This window comes from Brassica napus, chromosome C8 (genome assembly GCF_020379485.1).
Source record: "Brassica napus cultivar Da-Ae chromosome C8, Da-Ae, whole genome shotgun sequence".
Taxonomy (NCBI): Eukaryota; Viridiplantae; Streptophyta; class Magnoliopsida; order Brassicales; family Brassicaceae; genus Brassica; species Brassica napus.
This window is the reverse complement of record NC_063451.1, coordinates 13,586,143-13,602,659: the sequence shown is the minus strand read 5'-3', so window position 1 is coordinate 13,602,659 and position 16,517 is coordinate 13,586,143. Positions and strand designations below refer to the sequence as shown.

The following is a 16,517-nucleotide window of genomic DNA, read 5'->3' as shown; positions in this document are numbered from 1 at the left end:
ATTGGACGAACGTTAGATCCTACAGAGTTTTATCTGATAGAGTTGGAGTCACTTGCATCATTCTCGCGGGATCTCTTAGATCCACTACTTGAGCCGCTGTTTCCTCCTACGTGACTACCGTAACGTGGTTGATCACGGAGAGCATTCCATTCTAACATTAAATTGAAATGTTCATTCTTACCACCTGAATATATTTCCTGCGCTTTTGCCAAGACAACATTCTCCGACCACCCACTTTGTTGCATACGCTTAGCATTATCGTACGCGCCAACCCATTTGCTCAACTTTTTGTTCATATAGTTGTAATGGTTTTTACACGAAGCTCCATCTCGCGGAGGATCAAATGAGCAATGCTCATTACAGTACTCAGCAATTTTTCCCCAAAATGCTTCACTTTTTTTGTTCCTGCCAACAACACTGTCAGTTCCATATTTAATCCAACCACTTATTAGAACCAAATTTTGACCAGTGGTCCATTTTGGACTTTTCCGGTGAGCATGAGTTGAATCCTCTTCATTTTCCTTTTGAGTGCCTTCATTGACACCACTTGTATCACCAAGACCTATTTGTGTAAAAAATTCTGGAAATTCCGTTGTTCCAATATTTGGAACAAATTGATTACCCATTGAAGTTGAAGAAATAGGAGGTCTTGGAGTTAAATATGGCATCATCGATCCATAATATGGAGGAAAATTTGGAACAGATGATGGCATAAAGAAATTTGGTGCAAAACCAAAATTTGGTATATTTTGGGGTGTGTTTGAAGACTGGTTTTGAAACTGATAATTGCCGAGATTTGGATAGTTAAAAGGAAAATTACTCAAATTTTGAATGTTAAAGGGATCATTATTGTGATCCATTTAACTAAAAAAAGAAGTTTAAACACAAAAAAAGGAAATTTGCTTGGAGACTAATAGAAAATTTATCTGAAATTGGCGTTTTTTTTCTGTATCTAAATGAAACAAACCTAGATTCTATTTGTAGACCATAAAAAATTATGAATTTTGATATAAATTTTAATTTAAAAAAAATTTCTTATTATAAAATAATTGAGTTACAATGATTTCTTATTAGAAAAAAATCTCCAAAACTTAGAATAGCCAATAGGATGAGAGTAGTTCTTTTTACAAGATAGAGTTTTCAACATGTGATCACTCTCTTCCTTTTTCTTCCTCTTAAATTTCGACATGTGTATTTGTGGGTCCCATAATCAATGTATTCAACTAGTTGAACTGATTCAAGTCCAATTAATCCACTTTTGATTTTTTGAAAATTCAACTACTCCATTGGGGAGTTCAACGCATTGAATTTATTATTCAACTATCCCATTGCTCCTAGTCTAAATGCAAATTTTACATAATCTCTTTTCCGAACAACAAACACCAACTCTTTAATTCCATCAAATGCTGGAACGTGACTGCTTGATAAATTCTCTATCATTTCCTTTACAATACTATTTTTTTTTTTTTTTCTAAAATAAGATTGAGGAATTTTGGGTATTCAGTATTTAGGAGGAATGGGTTCTTATCTTGGTTTACCAGAAGATTTGGGGGATCTAAGATACAAGTTTTTAGCTTTGTCCAGGATCGGTTAAATTCCAGAGTCACCGGATGAGCCTTTCGGTTTTTTACAAAAGGAGGAAAGGAGGTGATCATTAAATCAGTGGTCACGGCATTACTGAATCATGTGATGTCATGCTATCGTCTACCTAAGGTAACTGCGAAAAAACTGACGAGTGCGGTAGTGCGGTAGCACAATTCTGGTGGAGTCCAGGGGGAGCACCAGAGGCCTGCACTAGAAATCATGGGACAAAGTATGTGTTTATAAAGAAGAAGGAGGTTTGGGGTTTAAAGACAACACTGATTTTAATACAGCGATGGTTGGTAAACAGCTTTGGCGTCTCATAGAGAAGCCAAACACTTTATTTGCTCGAGTTTTTAAAGATCGTATTACAGGAATGCTTCACCTCTGGAACCGATTCATTCATATTCTCCGTCATATGCCTGGCAGAGTATTGTATCTGCTAGATGGGTAAGCAAATGACTAATCAAAAGGGTGGGAACTGGGTCTTTTATATCTGTATGGAATGATCCATGGCTCCCAACCACTCGCCCGAGACCTGCCAATAAAAATCAACACAATTTATACTCGGACTTTACAGTGGATTCTCTCTCATTGATTCCACTTCGCATACTTGGAATTCACAGGCAATTTGGGCTTTGGTGGACCCACAGGATGCAACACTTATAAAAAGTATACCACTGGGTAGGATTCAGAGGACATACAGTGATGGATGACACTTTACCAAAAGTGGGAAATATACAGTTAAATCAGGATATCAGGTAGAACGGATTTACCTAGATAGGGCACGGCCACCACTTTTGATTGGCCCCACAATTGATGTATTGAAAGCTTTTTGTTGGAAAATAAGGTGCCCACCAAAGTTAAAACACTTCCTATGGCAGCTCGTGACAGGATGTATAGCAGTTAAGAAGAATTTACAAGAGAGAGGGATTCAAGGAGATATTTGCTGTGCCAGGTGTAAAGCTCAGGAGGAATCGACAAACCATGTATTTTCCGAATGTCCTCCAGCACTTCAGGTTTGGGCTCTCTCGAAGATACCATCGAACCCAAATATTTTTCTAACAAAGTCTCTATTCACATATATGGATCGTCTCTTCTGGAGAGTTCTACCACAAATGGAGGACCATCAGTTTGCTTGGATTCTATGGTACATATGGAAAGGCCGTAATAACAAAGTTTTTAGTAATTTGGATATTGATCCCATGGATACGCTTAAGTTGGCTGAAACAAAATCTACACTCTGGGCAGAGGCACAGATTTTCCACGAGCAGAGAATAGTACCACAAGATGTGGTCACGTCCCTGCCACCAATTTCTGGAAGATGCTGTTTCACAGATGGTTCTTGGAAAGAGGGTGATATTTTTTCCATACAGGGATGGCTTAGTACGCTAGAAGGATTTGATGGACTGTTGGGGGCGAGGAATGTTCGGGCTAGCCTATCTCCTCTTCATGCGGAGATGGAAGCGCTATTATGGACAATGGAATGTATGAGAAACTTACGTCAATTTCAGGTTACGTTTGCAACGGATTGTTCTCAATTGTTGAAGATGGTTTCGGAACCAGAAGAATGACCAGCTTTTGCAAATTATTTGGAAGATATCAAGATCCTGAAATAAAGTTTCATTCGATCAGAAATTATCCATGTTCCAAGCACGCACAATGCAATGGCGGATAGTCTAGCCCGTAGAGCTAGGATTCAACCGTCTTTCGTCGTCCACATGGATGCAGATTACCCAGTTATGTTATCCACAACAATAACATAATTAAAAAGAAATATAATGTTGTTTGAAAATATATATAGCAGTATATTAAAAAAGGGCTTCTGTTATTAAAAAAAATTGAAGTCCATTATATTTTTATAAATTATCTGTTTGGACAAGATTTAAAATATACAAAAATGACTTAATCTAATTACTTTTTTGTGCAACTGGTCCAATATAATTAACTAAAAACATATTTTTTCTAAATTAATCATTAAAAAAAAATTCAAAACAAAAATTGATTCAAAAATATACATGTATTCAAAAATTGATTTTTACTAATGTATTTTCCAATAACCATTATAAAATTGTTTTCAATATATATAAAAAATACAATACAAAGGAACTAATAGATTGAGTAAACCATCTTTCTAATTTTTTTATGGACCACCGAAATAGAATTAGATATACAATACTATAAATTAGGCCTGGGCAATAAATCCGACCACCGAACAACCGATCCGAACCCGGTCCGATAAAACCGGTTTGGGTGGGTTTTGGATCTTCTTAATAAACCAAACGGGTCTTGTTTTGTGTTATAATGGGTGTCGGGTCGGATCAGGTAAAAACCCGAGATCCGATTGATTACCTCCGCAACCCGAAAGAAACTCAACCCTAGCCCCTCTTTTTTTTCATTTTCGAATCGACTATAGATACACCAAGATTCTCTGCGAAAAATCTCAACCAAACCTTTCCCAAATCTCAACTTCCGTATATGCTATCCGAAATCCTTTCTATAACCCGAAAATCAAATATCTTCAATGATTCTATCGTCGATTCCAACTTGAAACCCTTAATCCAGCTTCTATATAATGTCTACGCGAATCCTTAGACTTGACAAGCCAATCCACCTCTTTAGTCAGAAAGTAATCAATCCTAGGTGCTTAGTTTTCTTCCTTTTTTGTTTGTTTAAACTGCTTAGTTTTCTTCTAAGTACTCGATGCATAATTGGTTGTATCTTTTTTCAATTTTAGATTTTGGTAGGGTAAATAAAATTATTGGTCATCAATTCGGGTTAAGCCGTGTGATTTTATTCTTAATCTGAAAAGAATTTGACATGAAGCTTGAATTATCGTTTATAGTTGTGATGAGACTTGATTCAGGTTAAGTCTTGTGCTATAAATGTTTTGAAAACAAACTGATGTTAGTTCTTCTATTGTTCTCATATATTGCGATCTTAGTATGTTTTACTAATTCTTTTTCTCTTGCAGATGACATCCTCATCTTTTAATATCCAACAAACTGATGTTGAGATGCAATGTGAAGACCAGAAGTACCAAAAGACAAGTGCTTATGCACCACCAACATCTGAAGCATCCTCTCAGGCGAAGGAGGTGAAGAAGCTGGTTGTACCAAAGGTCTCGTGTGTGGGAGAATTTCACCCGAACCAAAGAGACTCGAGACAAGTGTAGTTGTCACCATTTCCACAAGATATTTTCATGTGCATCCAAGTCAGGAACTTCTAACCTGAAGCAGCATCTGCAAATCTGCAAAGAACACCAATCATGGTTAACTGGTCAGAAAAAGAATCAACAACAGATTGGTAATGAAGGAATTCTGAAGCCATCTAAAGTTTCTGAGACGGTTTTCAAAGTAGCGTGTAATGAATTGGTGGTGTTAGGAGAGTTGCCACTTTCATTCATTGAAAGTGCAGCTTGGAAACACTTCTGCGATAAGGTAGACCTTGTATAATTTTGCATTTGTAATTTTCATTGTAAAGTCATCTCAATTTACTTACAGTTTTATTCTTTTAAATTGCAAGGTTAACCTCTACAAGCCTCACTCAAGAAGGACTGCGACCAGGAACATTGTGGAGATGTTTGTGAAGAAGAAACCTGCCTTGAAGAACTTACTCTGCACAAGCAAACAAAGGGTTTCCCTTACCAGTGATATTTGGGTATCTCAAGTGACAGGTAATGTGTTTTGACTCAATACAATTCATATTTCAGACGATGTCATACGTACATTCTAATTCTTGTGTTTAATGCATTTCAAGTGCAAGTTACATGGTTATTACTGCACATTTCACTGACGGATCATGGCAGCTGAAGAAGTTAATCATTGGCTTCAAGTATGTCATTGATCATAAAGGTCAGACCATTGCTACTGTTCTTTTAGAGTGTTTAGCAGACTGGGGAATTGAGAAACTGTTCTGCATCACAGTAGATAATACAACTGCCAATACTTCTGATGTTAGGAGGTTCCATAGGGTCTTTAGCTCAATTTCTCCTCATGCTTTGGTCTTAGATGTGAATTTTTTACACATGAGGTGTGCTGCTCATATTATAAATTTGATTGCTAAGGAGGGTTTGAGTGATTTAGGAGATAATGTGTTAGCTATCAGGAATGCTGTTCAGTATATTCGGTCTTCTACCAGTAGGCTGAATGCTTTTGATCAAAGAGTCACAATTGGTAAGATGACTCGTGATAGCTTGCCTTTAGATATAAATACTAGGTGGAATTCTACTTTTCTTATGCTATCTAGAGCATTACAGTTCAAAGTAACGTTTGATAGGATGGAAGCAGAAGATAGACTGTACAATGACTACTTTTTGGAAGTAGATAATGGGGTTAAGACGCGTGGACCACCTGCTGCTAGTGAATGGAGTGGTGTTGAGAAGGTGATTCGATTTCTGGTCATCTTCTACAACAACACTTTGATTGTCTCTGCCTCATCTAAGGTCAATGCACACAACTGCTTTGGTGAGATAGTGACAATTGAGAGAAATCTCACCGGTTTAGCTAATAGCTTGGACTCTGAGTTGAAGTTGATAGCATCATATATGTAGAAGAAGTTTTTGAAGTACTGGGAAGGTATCAAGGGGGATAATAAAATGTTGATCCTAGCGACAATCTTTGATCCTAGGAATAAAATGCATTTTGCTAAGCTATGTTTTGAGAAACTGTATGGGAAAGATAGTTTTGAGGCTAAGGAAATGCTAGGATCAGTGACTGATCTTCTCCAATGCATGTTCAATGAGTACAGCTTGCGTTTCAGAGAGTCTTCTGGGCAAGCATCACAGTCAACTCAAGCGCCTAGTGTCCCTGGTCCAGAGTCTCAGGGGAAAGCATCAGAAAGAATGGACTGGTAGTTGATGATTTTGGCTATGAAAGGATGGATGTTGTGTACAAGGAACTTGTAGCTGAAACAGGTGAATACACAAGGGATGAACTTGAGGTCTATTTGAAGGAAGCTGTTGAGACTCCTAAACTCTTAGTGGGACACGAGTTTGACATTCTGTGATGGTGGAAGGTGCACAAAATCAAGTATCCGGTTCTTGCAGAAATGGCCGGAGATCTCCTTGCTATGCAGGTTTCATCTGTGACTTAAGAAAGTGCATTTAGCACAAGTGGCATGATATTAGCACCGCACAGAAGCTGCTTAACTCACTTGATGATAGAGGTTCTTCTGTGTAGTGAGCAATGTATGCATGCTGATATTAAACTGAGTGAGAGCATCATCACAAATGAACAAATTCTTGCTGATGTGGAGCAGCTTGATAAACTTGAGAAAGGTATGTTTCTTCAGCTTAAGCTCTCTTCATTAAAATTTGTATATGGGTTAATTTACTAATTCATTCGTTTGCTCTTCTTTTGTCAGAGTTTGAGGTACACAACCTTGGTGATTGAAGTCTGTGTTTTGAAGTTTGAGGGTTGAAGATTGAAGTTTCAAGTTTGAACGATTTGGTTTTATCATTTCATTGAATAATGTTGGCTTTTGTTTGGTTTTGGATCACGAATCTTGTTTAGTTTTGCATTTCAATAATTGTGACCTTTATTTGGTTTCAGTTTCAATAAAGTTATCTGTTTGGTTTTTACGTTTGTGTTTCATCTATATTATTAAAACTGAAGTAGTACTTTTTAGTACTGTTTGGAAACATGGATAACAATTAAAACAAGAACAGTTTGGAAACATAAATAGCAGATTAACTACTTTTTAAATTTACATATTTAGCCATTGCATTTACAATAATTAAGTACTTCCTTTTTGTATTTTTTTTATTTACAGATTCTGCCACTACATTTAAAATCAATTTAAAATAATTAGTTATAATAGTTGTTGTTTCTTTATGGTGAAAATAAAAACACAAACTGAAATATATAGTATATAACTATATATTATATAAAACACTTTTTAAACCCTATTTAATTTAGTCAATATAAAAATTTTGAGTGTTCAATTTTTAAGAAAAAACAATATCATAAAATTAATAATAATTCTTAGAAAACTAATGAAAAAATTAAAAATTTTAATATGTAGTTTCATTTTAAAATAAATTAACAAATAAATAACATATTAATATATGAATAGTACAATTACATCAAATTGTATCAAATTATAAAAAAATTAATATAATATTATGCACAAATAAAAAAAATTATTATCAAACATTTATATTATAAAATAATATATTTCGGAAACTCAATCATCATTTGTTGCGGGACGGTTGATCTCTGATAATATTCTTATCGCTCAGGAGATGTTTCATGGATTGAGAACCAATAAGGCATGTCAGGGAAAGTTTATGGCGATTAAAACGGATATGAGTAAAGCGTATGATAGAGTGAAATGGGATTTTATCAAAGCCTTACTACAGAAGATGGGGTTTGATCTACACTGGATTAAGTTAATGATGGAGTGTATATCATCGGTTCAATATCGGGTTCTACTAAATGGTCAACCACGTGGACTCATTATTCCACATCGTGGCTTACGTCAAGGGGATCCTTTATCTTCTTATTTATTCATTCTTTGTACTGAGGCTTTAATTGCAAACATAAAAAAGGCAGAGAGAGGGCAACAACTAACGGGAATGAAGGTAGCTTGGGCATGTCCGGCAGTATCTCATTTGCTATTTGCGGACGATAGCCTCTTTTTTTGTAAAGCTCAGAAAGAGGAGTGCCAAACTATTCTCAGGATATTAAAGGAGTATGAGGCATTATCAGGTCAACTTATAAATTTTGATAAGTCGTCCATTCAATTTGGCCATAAAATTGAGAAATCGGCCAGACAGGAGTTAAGGGATATTTTGGGTATCCAGAATTTACGAGGAATGGGATCTTATTTAGGTTTACCGGAAAATCTTGGAGGTTCCAAGATACAAGTTTTTAGCTTTGTACAAGACCGACTAAATAACAGAGTCAACGGGTGGACATTTAGGTTTTTCACTAAGGGAGGAAAGGAAGTGATCATTAAATCAATGGTTACGGCATTACCAAATCACGTGATGTCTTTTTATCGTTTACCTAAGGCAACCGTGAAAAAGCTAACGAGTGCGGTAGCACAATTTTGGTGGAGCCCATGGGGAAGTACAAGAGGTATGCACTGGAAATCATGGGACAAAGTATGTGTTGATAAGGATGAAGGAGGTTTGGGGTTCAAAGATATCACTGATTTCAACACAGCGATGCTTGCTTAGTAGTTGTGGCGGCTGATAGAGAAGCCAAATACTTTATTTTCTCGTGTCTTCAAAGGTCGGTACTTTAGGAATGCCTCACCCCTGGAACTGATTCGTTCATATTCTCCATCATATGGCTGGCGGAGTATAATATCTGCTAGATCTCTGGTAAGCAAAGGACTAATCAAAAGGGTGGGATCAGGATCCCCTATCTCTGTATGGAACGATCCATGGCTCCCAACCACTCGCCCGAGACCAGCAAATAAAAATCAACACAATTTCTACCCAGACCTTACAGTGGATTCCCTCATTAATACCACTTCGCGAACTTGGAACTTACAGGCAATTAGGGATTTGGTGGATCCACAGGATGTGAAAATTAAGAAAGTATACCACTGAGCAGGACTCAGATGATAGACAGAGATGGATGGCACTTCACAAAAAACGGGAAATATACAGTTAAATCTGGATATCAGGCATAACGAGTTTATCCAGACAAGGTAAGACCACCATTACTCATTGGACCTACAGTCGATGTACTAAAGGCTTTCTGTTGGAAAATAGGGTGTCTACCAAAGTTAAAACATTTTCTATGGCAATTGGTGATCGGCTGTATAGCAGTTAAGAAGAATTTGCATGCAAGAGGAATACAAGGAGACACATGTTGTGCAAGATGTGGAGCCTCTGAGGAATCAATAAACCATGTGTTCTTCGAATGTCCTCCAGCACTTCAAGTTTGGGCTCTCTCGAAGATACCACCAAACCCATATATTTTCCCAACCTCTTCTCTCTTCACAAACATGGATCATCTTTTTTGGAGAGTCTTTCCTCATATAGATGATCATCAATTTGCTTGGATATTATGGTACATCTGGAAAGGAAGGAATAATAAAGTATTTAGCAACCTGGATATTGATCCTAGGGAAACTCTTAAATTGGCAGCACTGGAATCAACACATTGGGCTGAGGCACAGATTTTGAACGAACAACGGACATCACAAAATGTGGAGGATAGGACACTCCCGGCGATTCCAGACAGATGGTGTTTCACAGATGGTTCTTGGAAAGAGAATGATACTTTTTCCGGACAAGGTTGGTATAGTACGCTAGTAGGATTTGATGGGTTGATGGGGGCGGGAAATGTTAGAGCTAGTCTCTCTCCTCTCCACGCAGAGATGGAAGCACTAATATGGGCAATGGAATGTATGAGGAACTTACGGCAATTCCAGGTCACGTTTGCAACAGATAGTTCTCAATTGGTGAAGATGGTTTCGGAACCAGATGAATGGCCAGCTTTTGCAAGTTATTTGGAAGATTTGAAAACCCTGAAAGCAAGTTTCCTCCGATCAGAGATTATCTATGTACCAAGAACGCAAAATACCAAGGCGGATAGCCTCGCACGCAGTGCAATGCAAGGACACAACCGTCTTTCGTTGTTCACATGAATGCATATCTCCCGATGTGGTTTAAATAGTCAATATGAGTCTGTAAAAGTCGATGACAAAAAAATAATAATATATTTTACCTTATATGTAAATTACAAAACATAAAAAACATACATGTGATATTTTTATAAAACCAGCGGTTTATGAATTTACATAGAACATAAGTTAAATCAACCATCCGCGCGGGGGCGCGGAGCAAGTTCTAGTTATAACTTATAAGTTCGTCTTGAATACAATTCTGAGTTGTATACATTTTTGTCTTGTATACATTTTTAGACTTATAAGTTTGTCTTGTATACATTTTTGTGACCTTAGCTCACGAATGTGTGAAACAAATATAATTGCTTCAAAGTTCAAATATAATCACATACAATAAAAATAGTAAGTGATTAGTGTCTAACCAAGTATAAATTAGTGTTTCTTAACCCAAAACCCGATTAATAAACGAAACTCGATAGAATATCGGATTTAACCGGTATTTTGGTATGGTACGAAACCCAAACCGAACCCGCCAAAACCCGAACCCGCCAAAACCCGAACCGAAACCAACCCGAACTTTTATAAAATCCGAATGGGGATGATTTTTCCAAAACCGGAAACCTGACACCCGATTGCACCCGAACCGAAACCCGAATGGAGCACCGAATGCCGAAGCCTACTTGAAATAACTATAATATTTGGGTTACAATATCAAATAAACAATGAAACAAAAAAATTAATATATGAATGTATTAGTATTCCTTTATTCGTATTACAAATATAATAATAGTCAAACAATAATATATAACGGGACCATAATTTTAAAATCCAATAATTACCAATTAGTTTTGAATTTATCATGTTCTTACAAATTAAAGCAAACGCCAGTGCAGACGTACGGATCAAGATCTAGTCTATTTTTTAAGTTGTTGTGTTTTTCTTTTTAAAATTATTTTGTGACCCCATTAAAAAAATCAAATGACCCGACCTCACAAAAAAAAAAACGTGAAACACAAACATGGTTAAAACATTAATAATTATCATTACTTTTGAGCTTAGTTTTGGACTAAATATTGATTTTGGGTTTAATTTTAGTTTAACCCACTTAATTAAATAAGAGAATAATTCATTTATAAATTTTCATTAATTATTATTAACTGACGTTTGGTAATCTTGTTTTCGTGTTTTAGTGTTCACTAAAACTAAAAAAGGTTTTCATTAGATGTTTTCCAATATACCTTTATCCCTATAGATTATATATTAAAGTACATAAAATAATGTAAATTCACAGATAAATTTATCGTTTATATTTATAGTTTAATTTTCAATTTTAACTTTATTAGATAACGCCTTAATTTGCAAAAAAGATATTTTTATATTTCTTATTTATTTAATTAAATAAATTTAAATTATAATAAAAATTGTTGTTAAAATATTTAAATATGAATAAATATAAAATATTTTTTATATTATAATTGTTTTAAAAAATAATTTGACCACGGTAGAAAATTCTGTCTCCGCCACTGTACTCTACCAACCCACCCATAAGAAAATTTGTTTTGACTAGAAAGAAAAGCAAAACCACCCAGATGCGATTTATTCATAAAAAAATATAATATATACACGGATCAACCACAAGGCCTCCCACTTCAAGATAGTTTTACTCGACTTTCTTCAACCGGTAGCAGAGGATACAGCATCCACTGAGTCCACCTTCAGCTGCAATCAAATCAAACCCCACCAAAAATTAACAGCGTTTATTAGACTGATAAAAAATCACACGACATGACTTGCACACGTCTATAGCCTAATCATTATTGTTATTGCAAATGTACCAGCTTTAAGTGATTGAGTAATGCTTGATGGAGTTGTCCCTTGAGCTTCTGGCAATGCTCTACCATCCGTCCTGAGTTAATCGTTTTCTCTAGAGCCCACCCATAGTCTTTCCACTATTGTGTAACGAAACCAAACCCCTGATACCTTTTTCCTTTTCAATATCTCTGCTGGTTTCTATTTTCAAAAGAGAGCAAAACAAGACACTTCAATCCTCTAACATATGAATAATGCTCTCCACAGTCTATTGACAAGAAAATGTCAATGCGAATGCAATATCATGCTCAGTCATAAGAGCGTCTAAAGGGTAAAATCTGCTGAAGATGCAAGTAGAGCTCGTAGATGGCATATCAAGTGTGGAAGTTAGGTGAAGAAACGTGGTTGTTGAACCATAAGGATATTTTCCAGGTGAGGAAACGTGGTTGTTGAACCATAAGGATATTGTGCTTGATCGGCACACAAAGCTAAAAGGGGAAGATTGAATATGCAAGTAGAGCTTTTAGATGTCAATAGTCTTCCGTAACTATTGACATCACTGATGCTGGATGCATTAGTCGTTACTACGTAAGGCATGCGGAGTGGTGGGTTACTATATGAATGCAAGATATGCTGAGATAGAGAAAGATAAACTGAGGGTTTATGTCTTGACGTAGCCGTTGAAGTAGTTCCTGATGAAGTGTGTGTGAGAGAGTGAACATATGTTAGAGTTGATTATATTCAATTCAACAATGAGAAACTACATCTATCATACTACGGAAAAACGTATGTTAGGCGGTTTGTATATAATTCAAGAATGAGTCCCTACACCTGACAGCCATAGATAATAAAACTCACCGAAGATGCAAATGCTTCCATGTATTCCAACAGCAAATTAGTGGCCTCTGTAAGACGCCCATAGTCAACAAATAACTGAAACAAGGAAGCAGGACTTGCTTCTTGCCTAATCATTCCCAAACCTTTCTCCTTCTGGCGGTCCTGTTGAACACACAATAAATCGGTCAAGACTAGCATGCAACTAGAAGAGAACAAACATACAAAATGATTCGTTCTTTCCATGGTTTAAATAAAAGCAACCTATCTAGCTGATATACCATGGATTTGACCCATTTTCATCCATGGTATATAAGTATTTTACTATCTATATATTATATATTCTATCCTATTAGGTATGTTTTCAGGTTCAGGAGTATTTTAGAATAAATTGATAATTATGGAGCATTTAGGAGCTTAAAAGAGATTTCATCCGAGCTGACCATTAGAGGTCGATACGAAGAAGAATCAATAGATCAATGCACATCCAGTGCCGTCGATCGATACAGAAGAGAGACCTCGACGATTGAAGATTATGATCGATCGATGTACATCCTGTACCATCGATCGATGTCGAGACGCGTGACTTGGTTCCATCCGACTTTAAACCCAAGACTTCACCAAATTACAAGATTACCCCTGACGAGTTTTTAACCTAATAGTTATATACATGCCTAAGTGTTAGGAGGCAAGAGAGTTTTTGGCCACCATTGTATTCCTATTTTCAGCAGAGAGTTTTAGGAGAAAAAATCATAGAGAGATTTATGATTGGAACTCTATTGATTCATCTATTCTTTTCTATTCAGTTTTTATCTACATTTTGTGTCATGAATTGCTTAGCTATGTCTGAGTAGTTCACTTGTTAGATTCAGGGTTCAAATAGGTTAGAGGGATTAGCCCCAACTATAGAATTGCTGAGTTGTGATATTCATTGATTGATTGTTCTTAATGCTTGTTTTAGCCTTGCTAATTAGAACATGAACCTAGGAATCTGCATGTGTCAAGCATCCTTGATCATCCAGTCCTGAATCTAATCTGTCATGCTAGGACTGCTACAGAGATGCTTACCGCTGATCTAGGAGACTAGTGAGCATTATCAACCTGCGCCTAGGGCTTAACTAGAAGCATCGATCGTTATTGTCTTCTGACAATCGATCGATATTTGCGAAAGGTGTATCGATCGATATCCCTATAGGACCATCGATCGACACTTTCTTGTGATCAAATGACGACAGTTGAGATCCAAGATCTAGGTAGTTAACCAGTAAAACATTGCCATCGCTGATCACTGTGATTAAAGAGTTGAGCTCTAATATATCATGCATGCAACTGTTAGGCATCTATTGGATTATAATCTCCAACGCCTGAATAGAAACCCTGCATCTAATATCTTCCAATAAGTTACACCCCCAATCATCTTGTTAGTCGAGCAATATATTTGCTCAATTAGGATTGCTATTTACTTTTAAACTATAAAACAACAAACACTTAGAATTAATAATTTAGTAGATTTAATAGGTTCCCTAGCTCCTTGTGGATTCGATCCCTAAGTACTGCAACTAAACCTCTTATTTGAGAGGGTAATTCACTCCTTAGGGTAATTTGAGTGGTATCAAATTTGGCGCTGTTGCCGGGGAGCTTTGATCGCCATTAGATTTTGTATTATTGATTCTTACTCTTTTCTGTACCCCCATTCTGACACAAAATGTTTTCTTGTCTTTTCAGGTGCATGCCCAGCAATACCAGAAGCAACAAGGACAAACACCTGCTATTCTCAGAAGATCCTGCTCACCTGGAACACACGATCCGCAAAGACCAACGTTCAACATCGCTCGACGCATCAGCTTTTACATCGATTGATTCTCGCACCCAACCGTCGACCGACACCCGACCTACAACATTGACCGATCTACATCGTTCGACATCGATCGATACTACACCGCGTACATCGATCGATCATCAGTCGCGAAACATGGTTGCGATTGTTATTCTCAGACAGGATGAGAATGGAAACCTGTATGACAAGGATGGTCATCTGCGTAATGCAACAGGTCAGAAACTAGACGCTCAGGGGAATGTAATCCCTGATGCTGATGCTACATGAGATGCTCAACCTGTAGAAGAGGCTGCTCAACCAAGGGCATTGGCTGACTACATTTGTCCAGATGAGTACTACACCAACAGATCAGCTATTCGACTTCCAGAGATTCAGAAGGAGAATTTCGAGCTGAAGCCTCAGTACTACACACTCGTGTCGCAGCTACCCTACTCTGGGTTACCGCACGAGCATCCTATGGACCATCTGGAGAGGTTCGAGGATTTTATTGCTGCTATTCGTATGGATGGAGTGTTGGGAATGTCCTAAAATCATTTGTACTTACTCTTGTTAAAGTCGCAACGTCAAGGTTTGACAATCATATAAAATTAGGTGGTTATAATGTTTAGCTAAAAACCGCTTATAATCTATCTGTTACTAATTTTATATGATCCTAAATGGTCACACACCTAAGCAAACTAGATCAATAATATTTAAGGTTTAAAGTAATATGTTATATACAATATAAAATGTTATATGTATATATACATATGTGTTATGCTCGTCTGCACATATATGAGAAGAATGATTAATGTAATCACTTCTTAAATTGGGCTGAGCCCATTAACCTTTAATTAGGTTATTGTACGTTCATTATATAATGACACAAGGTGTTGTGTTGATGATTGAGTTTGGTCGTAACCTAAATATTAAATCAAAGGAGACGAATTGTTCGTTGAGAAGATCTTGCGGCACTAGCATCCCGTTCCGATCTAGTCTGTGTGCGTGTGAATACCGGTAGAGTTACGATATTTGGAGTGCTTGAAACCTTGGCTGTTTTATTTATTGTTCCACTGCAAAACTTCCAGGTATATTCGAGATTCTAAGATCTAGATTTATTTCAGTATTGACATGAGATTCTAGGCAAACCGAATTCAAAGATTGATTTATAAATAGTTATAAACCGGTATGAATTCCAACATGGAGTCCCCGAGGACTACCTATTGTGCAAGCTCTTCAAGTATACTCTGACTGGAGAAGCGATGCACTGGCTTAAGCAGCTACCCACAGGATCTCTAACATCCTGGGCCGACATCAAGAATGCTTTCTTGCGAAACTTCTTCGATGAGGCACGTGCTGAAGACTTGAGAAGCAAAATTGCTACATTCACGCATGAGACTGGAGAGTCTTTCAAAGATGCGTGGATCAGATTCAAGTTCTTTCAGCGAGACTGTCCACACCACGGATTCAACGAAGTGCAACTGCTGAGCACTTTCTTCAGAGGTATCGCCTTGAGGTATCAGATGGCTCTTGATACAGCTAGCGAGGAAAACTTCAACACCAGGAATCCGGTGGAAGCTGTGAGACTGACAGAAAATCTAGCAAATAGCAGCAGCACCAAGAACACTGGCTTTGAGAGGAAGAAGTCTGTTGCATCCCTAGGGAAGGAGCAGATGGACGAAGTTAGAGCAACGTTAGATGTGGTTCATGAGCTTCTAAGGAAGCAAGTCTGCTCAGCTGAAGGAGAAGTAGCTGTAGACATGGAAGGAGAAGAAAATGTGAACTACATTGGAGGTACTGGATTTCAGAGGTCTGGAAACCAGGGTGGAAACAAAAACTTCTATGGCAATGGTCAGAGGAGTATCCAGAGTTCACAGTTCCAGAAACCTTT

At 37.1% G+C, this 16,517-nt stretch overlaps 1 protein-coding gene and 1 non-coding gene across 2 annotated transcripts; both read right to left on the bottom strand.

The window, feature by feature from the left end:
* Positions 1-29: 29 nt before the first annotated feature.
* On the bottom strand, positions 30-626 carry LOC106408241 (glutathione S-transferase T3-like). Its single transcript, XM_022708573.1, has one exon. It carries the CDS (start codon positions 624-626, stop codon positions 30-32), a length of 597 nt encoding a protein of 198 aa, XP_022564294.1.
* A 15,360-nt stretch (positions 627-15,986) lies between these two features.
* LOC125592178 lies at positions 15,987-16,094 on the bottom strand. The gene has a single exon (XR_007328025.1). It is a non-coding gene; the product is annotated as a small nucleolar RNA R71 (small nucleolar RNA).
* Between the last annotated feature and the right edge of the window lie 423 nt (positions 16,095-16,517).